This window comes from Primulina tabacum, chromosome 15, assembly GCF_025594145.1.
Source record: "Primulina tabacum isolate GXHZ01 chromosome 15, ASM2559414v2, whole genome shotgun sequence".
Taxonomy (NCBI): domain Eukaryota; kingdom Viridiplantae; phylum Streptophyta; class Magnoliopsida; order Lamiales; family Gesneriaceae; genus Primulina; species Primulina tabacum.
Window position 1 is genome coordinate 4260734 of NC_134564.1, and position 10307 is coordinate 4271040.

At 37.3% G+C, this 10307-nt stretch overlaps 1 protein-coding gene across 1 annotated transcript; it reads right to left on the minus strand.

The window, feature by feature from the left end:
* Window positions 1–233: 233 nt before the first annotated feature.
* LOC142525802 (uncharacterized) lies at window positions 234–1010 on the minus strand. Its single transcript, XM_075630093.1, has one exon. It carries the CDS (start codon window positions 1008–1010, stop codon window positions 234–236), a length of 777 nt encoding a protein of 258 aa, XP_075486208.1.
* Between the last annotated feature and the right edge of the window lie 9297 nt (window positions 1011–10307).

Genomic DNA, 10307 nt, shown 5'->3' on the forward strand with positions numbered 1-10307 from the left:
ATGGTACCTGTCACAACATCGCTTGCATCATCTGCCTCCTCCTGCGTTATGGCAAACACCCTGGTATTTGGTTTGTTCTCCCGTGGTTTATTGGCATTCGCCCCTGAGCTCGATCCGTCTCTTTTACCTGGTCCAGTTGTTTTGTTGCTGGCGGCTGGACAATCTGCCATACGGTGTCCTGGTTTTCCGCATCCAAAGCAGACGCCGCTGGCTCTACGACATTCTCACAGGTGTCATAAGTGGCAAGTTGGGCAAGGCTTAATGGCCTGGTAGCCTGAGGCAGGCAAAGGCCCTTTAGATGGTTCACCGAAATGGTTCGGTTTTTTGAACGGCTGACTGCCATGAGAGGACTGATCATTCATAGGCCTTTTGTTCTTAATCTCCTTCTCTCTGCGCTGGATATCAGCTTCAGCTCGGATAGCTGCGCCCATCAGGTCTGAGAAGTTCGCAGGTAGGTAGACTGCCAAAGCCGACTGTATTCTGCTGTTCAAACCCTTTTTGAAGCAGTGTAATTTCAGAACTTCGTCCGCCATGATTGCCGGAGCATAAGATCCTAAGGCGTTGAACTGGGAGGTATATTCTACAACTGACATGTCGGGAGCTTGACTGAAATTCTCAAACTCACTTAGTTTCTGCAGTCTGAACTCGGCGGGATAATACTGTTTCAGGAAAGCTTCCTTAAAACGTTGCCACGTGATTGGTCCTGCAGCTGTCACGGTTGGCGAGATTGCTTCCCACCACTTGCCTGCTCGATCTTCCAGGAAAGGCACTATCACGTCCACTTTCAGTGCATCCGGGACTTCCAACAGTCGCAACTGAGTCTCCACGCTTTTTAGCCAGCTTTGGCTAATTTCGGGGTCGGCATCCCCACTGAAGGTTGGACACCTGTTTTTGCGGAGGGATTCATAGTGGAACTTGACTCCATGGTGTGGTGGAGGTGGTGGTGGTTGATTGGCATTCGGGTTCACTAACCCTTGCAGTGTTGTTGCCACGATCGTGGCTATGGCCATCAAGTCTGCTTGATTAAGACTGAACTGAGGTGGAGGTACGTTGCCTTCTTCGTTGGCATTGTTGTTGTTGTTGTTGTTAGCGTAACGGGGGTTGCGATTTGTCTTGGTGGTCTACCGGCCATTTCCTACAAGTTAAACGCTTCTAAGAATTTGACGTGCATAACGACAAGATTGGATAAATGAGTTATGCTAGCACAACTGAAGTTAATAAGTACGCATAACTTGAATATAGATGAACGACTGAGATAAATAAATAATCATACTTTTATTAATTTTCGAACGTAAGGAAACAACTGAATGAACAAATCGTACTGAAGAAAAGAAAATGTAGCAACCATGGAAATAGACTACTAAGAATGGTTCACTAAAATGCTCTAATCCGCTATCTCTCCATTCCCCATGGCCACGTCAGGTGGGGCTTCTTCCTCTTCGGGATCTTCAGGCATCTCTGGGTCTAAGAACTCTGCAAGCTGCATCTGAAGACTCTGATTTTCCGATTCCAATTCAGCAATCTCTTCCCTGTGGGTCAGAATCTTTCCTATCACATCATTCAATTCATTTCTTGCATATGCGCAGTTTGCTTTATTCTTCTGGATGAGCTCCTTCTCATTTGCTTTCCTTTCGTCTACCTCCATGGATAGCCTCTGATTATTCTCGGATAATTGCATGACCACATTCCAAGACTCTTCAATTTTTTTTTAACCCTCAGCCGGGCTTGACAGGCTTCAGACAGTTTTATGGTGCGTCTATCCAATTCCTCCTTAACTTGCTTGACTTGACCCATCGTTATTTGTAATGACTCTCGCAGTTCGCAGTTATGTTCCTTAACGAGCTCGAACATTTCAAAGACTTCATCTATCCTCTTTTCCGCTGCCATCAGCTTGGTAGTCAGATTCTCCACTTGATGCCTCCTCTCAAGATTTCTAGCTCTCAGCCTCCTGATAGTCCTATCCTGGTGTCCTATAGCCAATTCCATTAAATATATAGCAGCCTGAGCGCGGGTGCGATGCTGGTGGTGATCCAACTCAATAGTCTCCCTATGGGTAATCGGGGTTACTTTCTTACGGGCAGTGACATGAAAACGAGCCATTTCCTGGAAAATAAAAATGGAAATGCTCAGAATCCGAAATAGACAGTATATAACAAGTGAGAATATGCAATATATATGAAATTTTCGAAATTTAAATAAATATATTTTTTTTTCCAAAAATGGAAAGTTTGGAATTTGACATATGGGTTCGAAGCATATGTCGAGAGGATTCTGGAACGATTGACGGAATCGAATTCGGAATTTCCTACGATAAGTTATAGGGTCTACGAATATTTCCTAAAACGGCAAAAACAACGTTTCCGAGGCCTCAACGGAGGAATTTCGCGATTTCAGCCTGGTGCTCACGACTTTAGGGCGGTGAGTCTCGATCGTTGGGCCGTTTCGGAGGGGGTAGCATCGGCCTCGAGTCAAAATTCGTCCGAAAATTTTTCGGTTTTTTTTTTAAATCGATTTTTCCACTCGGATTATGAACCTGGCGGCTCTGATACCACTTAAATGTCACGCCCCGAAACTCGGGATTGACACCGACGTCGTTTAGCAATCACACAATTGAAAACAACAAGCCTTTCGTAGCACAGTATAAACCGAAACCAGTTTATATATCATAATCTCAATGAAATAACAATTATCTTTACAATACCGAATTAAATAAGACGACAGATTTTTAATGCGGAAACGTAAATCTAACTAATAACAACTTAAACATAATCAATTTCCTTGAACATTCACTATCCCCAAAACTGCTCGGATTCTTCCTCCTCAATCTGTTCTTCGGACTTATCTGGGAAGGGTTGTAAGGGGGGTGAGTATTTGGGAATACTCAGTAAATGGGGGACTTTGAACACAACATAACCAATTTAATAACATTTTCGAAACATATCATAAACGTACAGCATGCTTTTCATAATCATAACGTAAATTCCATAACGTAATAACACTGCGATTTTTTCACCTTTAACGGTTTACTGACGTCAGTCCCTAAGTTTTTGTAACGCCCCAGATTTGACGACTGTCCTCACTGTACCAAGACGAGTCTTTTTAGCGTGCTTATGTCCTCACTCACACGCACCCTAGGAAACTTCCCAGGAGGAGGTCACCCATCCCAAAATTGCCCCAAGTCAAGTACGCTTAACTTTGTAGTTTTTAATGTGATGAGCTACCGAAAAGAATATGCACCTTCGTGATATGAGTAGTACCAATCAAATCTTTTAAGCCCTCTTCAACTGTACAGTTCATTACATTGAACAGTCTCGGAATCCCTCTCATTCCGGTGTGGGGTCGGTTCGTTCATGTTCCCTCCACCTAGAAGCCTGTCAGGAGCCGCTCATTGTCCGTGCAACCTCATGGCACCGGCGATCACCCCCCGCCCTCTTCGGCCCCGGGCCTCACATGCCCTCCAGCTTCCGCTTGGTTCGTCCCCGAACCACACCGTACTAAGAGAGGTCGGCTCTGATACCAACTGTAATGCCCCAGATTCGACGACTGTCCTCACTGTATCAAGACGAGTCTTTTTAGCGTGCTTATGTCCTCACTCACACGCACCCTAGGAAACTTTCCAGGAGGTCACTCATCCCAAAATTGCCCCAAGTCAAGCACGCTTAACTTTGGAGTTTTTTATGTGATGAACTACCGAAAAAAAGATGCACCTTCGTGATATGAGTAGTACCAATCAAATCTTTTAAGCCCTCTTCAACTGTACAGTTCATTACATTGAACAGTCTCGGAATCCCTCTCATTCCGGTGTGGGGTCGGTTCGTTCATGTTCCCTCCACCTAGAAGCCTGCCAGGAGCCGCTCATTGTCCGTGCAACCTCATGGCACCGGCGATCACCCCCCGCCCTCTTCGGCCCCGGGCCTCACATGCCCACCAGCTTCCGCTTGGTTCGTCCCCGAACCACACCGTACTAAGAGAGGTCGGCTCTGATACCAACTGTAACGCCCCAGATTCGACGACTGTCCTCACTGGATCAAGACGAATCTTTTTTTTTAGCGTGCTTATGTCCTCACTCACACGCACCCTAGGAAACTTCCCAGGAGGTCACCCATCCCAAAATTGCCCCAAGTCAAGCACGCTTAACTTTGGAGTTTTTTATGTGATGAGCTACCGAAAAGAAGATGCACCTTCGTGATATGAGTAGTACCAATCAAATCTTTTAAGCCCTCTTCAACTGTACAGTTCATTACATTGAACAGTCTCGGAATCCCTCTCATTCCGGTGTGGGGTCGGTTCGTTCATGTTCCCCTCCACCTAGAAGCCTGCCAGGAGCCGCTCATTGTCCGTGCAACCTCATGGCACCGGCGATTACCCCCCTGCCCTCTTCGGCCCCGGGCCTCACAGTTTTTATCCTCTAAGGGGGCGAGGCCATAAAACAGTTCTATCCCACTATTAAGGGCCATATGTTGGAATTCCACCCATTTTCAGGGAATCCTCACAGTGTCCACATAACGTAACAATTTCTAAAAACGTAGTGCTCGACCGTATTTTTAAAACAACAAAACTGAAAATTTTCACATATGCATAAACCGAAATTATAATTTTTAAAACTAGCCCACTTACAGTGTATTTTCTTGCTAAAAACGTTGATGATTTGGCTTCGGGATTTAGATCGCTCCTCGCTCCTTGTCCGGGCAGCGCTTCGGTTCGACTTTAAGGCTAATGTTGGGGCGATATTTGGGCAGAGTTTGGCTATAGAGAGGCTGCTGAATTTCGAGATTTCAGCAAGGGAATTTCAAAAATCTTGAGTAGAGAATGAGTAGGGATGATGGAGTATTTATAGGTGAGGGAAAAGGTCTAAATTTGGCACTCAAATCATACTATAATTCATGCCATATCTCACAAATTTGACTCTAAATCCTTGCCCAATTTCGAAAATTGAGTTACCTAGGTTGTGAGGTTTTTTATTCCCTAATCCATTGCTCTTGATTTGGCTAAAAATATGGTTGCTTAGATGGGAAGGATTTTGAGCAACCCTTGATGATTTGCTTCCTTTTTATCATGTATCTACCCATCACAATATTTAGTCATATAATCTTGTAGGATTTCGAAAATGCTTGTAATATAATGCTTCAATCTTCTAGATTTTGAGGGATATCTCAATCTTGCAAATCCCCTTCCCAAAATTTCGAAATTTGCATGCCTTGGTCCTAATTGGATTGACTTAAGATTCCAAAAATCAATTATTTTCCCATATGTATATCTTGTTTAATACAATAAATCAAATCTTAAAATTTCCATATAGTTCTTGATTGCATGCAAAAAAATCGGTTCTTACACAAACTGGATGATTTCAGCACACCAGTTGAGCTGAACCAGTTGAGCAGATAACCAGTAGAGCAGAACCAGTTGACTAAAGTTGACCATTTGACCAATTTAGGCTCAGGAAAATATCCATCAAGTCGAATTTAATCGTTGCAATTTCAGAAACAGTACATAAACTTTCCAAACGGTCATATTCTTGTGTCTAACGTATATATCATAGTTAGGGCCTATAAATACAATATTTTGAAGATTAAACAAGAGCTTTTGAAGGAGATTCAAAGCATGGGCAGTTAGCATGAAGAAATCTGCTAGTTGAGAGTACAAGCCCTTGTGTGAGGATACATTTGAGATGTACACTGTAAATGATAAATTCCTCACACACAATCACTCACACATATACTGAGAGTTGAACTTCAAAGTTTAGTTGAGTGAGTATTCACACAAAGACATTAAAGGTTGTGTTTGTAGTCTTGACATAAGAGATGTTTAATATTATGTGGATTGTGAGGTTACTGCCTACAATCGAGAGTGTGCTAGGAGTTTCAATTAGTCAAGAGAAAAGTCCTAAGTTGAAATGAGTTTGTATAAGGTGTTGTATAAATCAAAGTCTTCTAGTGGATCCTTCCCAAGGAGAAGAAAGGGTGACGTAGGAGTTGTTAATCTCCGAACATCCATAAACAAATTCGCGTCTATTTATTTATTGCATTTACTTATCATTTTCATTGTTTTAAAGATGCATTGTTGAAGCATTTTACGTGTTCTTCAAATACCAAAAGATTGCATACCAAGTGTTTAATAAAATGCTTCAACCAAAATATTTTTATTCATTCAACTTGCATATATTTTAAATTCTTTACAAATTATTTAATCGGTTTCTACGAAAGATTATATCGAGTGTCTTCCGCTTGGTTTGAAAACGAAACTCGATTTAATTCAACGATGTTCAATATTTCAAGAACCGAGCTATTGTAGCTCAACGATTATCCCCCTTAATCGATCCTATCAGACAGTCGTACCCATTAAGATATGACATCCTTCTTTCACAGTCTACCTAACTAATCAGATTAAACAGAGTAGTTTCAGCTATATGACGCACAAAAGCATTTCTCAGGAAGTCACCCCCACATACTTTTCTCACCCTTACATACTTAACCCATCATAAAATATAAAATAACAAAAAAAAAAAACTTAATCTTAATCATAAATTATTGTTTCGTCTGTACGATGCATGAAGTGTTATTATACGTAATTAATGATTAAAATTAGTCGGTATGAGCGTTTGAATAATTATTTAAAATACAAATCAATTAAATTTATTAAAAATCATGCAATTAAAAAAAGTTAAATTTACAAATTAGAGAAAAATCGAAAATCAAAGTGAGAATTTAATGAAATGTCGTAATCAATGCAAACTTTTAAATGTATTTATATTTTCAGAGGTCATCAAATTAAAATTTGAATTCTAATAAGAATTTAAAAGATATTGAAATTAATTTTTTATCTGGTAGGTGGATACATTAATACTGATGAGTATTTATTTTTATATAATTTTACTTTTGACAGGAAATTACTAATTTTTTCCCGAGTATGACTGAGGAGCCAAACTCACTAGCCAAACAGATGAGGTCTGCTACCAAGCCGAATTGATGAGGTATGCGGAAATCAACCTTGTTGATTTCAGCCTGTGCAAAACTTGTAAATTCATCGTGATTATCAGCATCTTAATCTCTAATTCAGACTTCTATTTGTCAAATTGATTCGTAGATCGTCGTCTTAGCTTCGTAATACATACTAAATGATCGTTGCTGATCAGCCAAACTGATACTGGTGAACTTTGATGTCATCATTTTCCCTAGATTACATCAGATTTCACCCAACTAACGTGAAATATGACTTGTCCGAAATTGAGTTTTCTAATTCATCCGTTTTGGCGGTTGGTCATTTGCATTACGAGCGGTGAGATATCATCAAAAGATTGCAGCTCGCTATATTTTTATTTTTGGCTAAATTCGAGTTTCGACCTTCCTCTTGAGTTAACAACTCCACATTATATTATAAACATAAAAAAAACTCATAACAATCAAGATTAATAGTTTTACTAAACCCAACAACTTTGTTTATATATATAGATAGATTTTAAGATATATTGTATTTTATCTCACACTTCAATAAAATTTTAGTAGATCATTTTTTTTACATCCCGATATTTTATGTATTTTTGTCGAAAAAGTTGAAACATATTTTAGATCCCATACCAAAACCTGGGATAAAATATAAATAACATTAAATTTTAAAATTAATATATTTTTTTTTATTTTTATATATTTTGATATATGGTAAAATATTATGACGTTTTTTAAACATATTAAAAAATTTCTTTTTAGTTATTGACATACAAAAACAAAAAACGTTGTATTTGATAATTTAAAGGTAAATAAAAATTTTATTGTACAAGTAAATTTGCTAAGATGGAGTGTTGTTAACACTTTTTGGAGCATAAATAATACTCTTTTTATATAATCTATAAAATATATATTTATGTTGTGAAATCTTCAATCTAATTCATGAACAGTACAGTGTATTGGCAAACTTCCAACTCAAAAGGTCTCTAAAATAGCTAGGTCTAGATGTTCAAAACGAACTTATCATTTAAATTTTATACATATTTCACTATTCAACGCGGATTATCCAACGGAGTGGAACACATTTAACATAGTAACGAATAAGTATATCTTAGGTTGGCTTCTTTTCTTCGATAAAATTCGAATTCGAGTAGTGTTAGATTCATTAAGAAATAAGTTCTCTTTAAGCACTAATCTCGTAATCAAGGACGTGTTTAGTGTGATTAACAAGAAAACTATCGAACATTCAACTCATACTCAATCTGCACAAAGAAATACATGCTATTAATCACAATATCCGCACTTTGTTATAATTCATATTATACATTCACATCATTTGATTAACAGATAGTATTTCATTTATAAAAACTCAAATCTGAAACTTTATTCTAAAGATCAGAATCGAATTCTACATTGCTCAAACGAAAATGCATCCGTATAAACTCTTAAAGATTGGAATTATTAGGCCATATTCTTGAATCCGAAGTTGGTTGGACAATAAAATTCACTCCCTAAACAAATATAAGCGAAGGTCGTGGCCCAAATTTAGCCCACCTCTGCTGTATTCGAAATCCCGTGTTAGAAGCCCATTTAGAGAATGAAGCTGCACGCATATGTGAAACTTATTATATTTGGTAATCTAACAGATCAATAATATACATATAACATCTGTAAAACTTACATTAAATTTTATATAATTCTATAAAATATAGCAATAAGATGCATAAGATTAATGTATTTTGCTTGAAGACCTAGTATGTTTATTCTACTTTCCGATTCCTCCGTCGGTGTTAGCATTTTCTTGTTTAAATATGGAAGAAAAATAATTTTGATTTTATTTCGTAACCTAGTTAGAAAATTGTTTCGGGCTTAATTCGTCCGGTTTAGATTTAGCAGTATCGATTCCTCCGTCTGCGTTAGGCATGTTATAAGATCGATTTTTTTCCCTTCTATATCTCGTTTAAATATCGAAGAAATATAATTTTGATATTTTATTACTCCTTATTTTCGTAACCTAGTCAGCGAATTGTTTCGGACTTAATTTGTCCGGTTTAGATTTAGACTACAAATTTGCGATTGACCACAAAATAAGAGTTTTTTTTTTAGGAATAAATGTGGTTGTATTTGGAGCTTTTGTTATACGTTCATTTGTTATCTGGCATGTTTTTATTTATAATTTATTATCGATTAAATAAAATGATCTTAAGTGAAAATTACTTTTTGCTCGGTTTTGTAATTTTTCACCAAATTACAAGATTGGGGAATATATTCGATAATTCAATATTAATTATTATCGATATGGACTGTCTATGATACAATGGGTCACGCATTTATATAACGAAGACAGTTGGAATACGAGATCTACTAATATATATAATACGTCTTTTGTGAGACAGTTTTACGAATTTTTATTCGTGAGAAGGGTTAACCATATCCATATTTACAATAAAACATAATATATTTGGTATAAAAAGTATTATTTTTTTATTAATGACCCAAATAAAATTTACGTATCATAATTAAAATTACACTATATGCTACGACTGCATGGTTGCATACCCTCAAAAAAATTCCACAATTAAAATTACACCATATGAATCGTAGCACACAGCCAACATATTGGACCACACTCAAATTGGCAATAATTATATCATGTTTAAGTTGAATGCATGAACTTGACTCTATTTAACTCTTTTATTCTCTCGAAAAGAATATATATTCCCTTTAGGTAGAATAAATAATAATTGCCTAAATCTCACAACGTTGTCTTTATAAACGTTCGAGATGCATCTATCCGTAACTAAGTTTGTTTTTCAATTAAAGTAAATTCTTGAAATTTATTATTATTTGATAAGGTCGTCTTTATTGTGATGTTGTTTAAGATAAAACCAAAATACTTAGTAAGAAGAAACTCCGGTAGATAGTCAATATGAGACTTTAAGCAAAACTAGATTACAACATTTCGTAACCAGAAATAGTAGACTCTGTTCTAGCTAGTATTATATAAAGGTCTCTTGAAGATTCACTAATAGTTCTCCAACTCTCGAATTATGAGTTTATTGTATACAATCGTTAGAAAGACCGAAGCCTTTTAAAGCTTTAGAAAACTATCACACGCTTTAAAGACATATCAAATCCAAAAAATCATTTCCTGTTATATTTATTCACACTTATTCATTGTCTCATCTATCGTAAAGTGTTAAAGTGTTTATAATATGTGAAAATAGTCTTTCCAATATCTAAATCTATTAAAGTGTTGTGTTGCAATACTATGAGTTTTAATAGGGAAGTGTAAGACTTACTGAATTGGGTTTGTACTATATCAATCAAAATCTTCTAATGATATCTTCTGGAAACAGAAGAAGG

Coding starts and splice junctions, on each gene's coding strand:
- LOC142525802 (XM_075630093.1), bottom strand. CDS start 1,010: ATGGCCATAGCCACGATCGTGGCAACAACACTGCAAGGGTTAGTGAAC.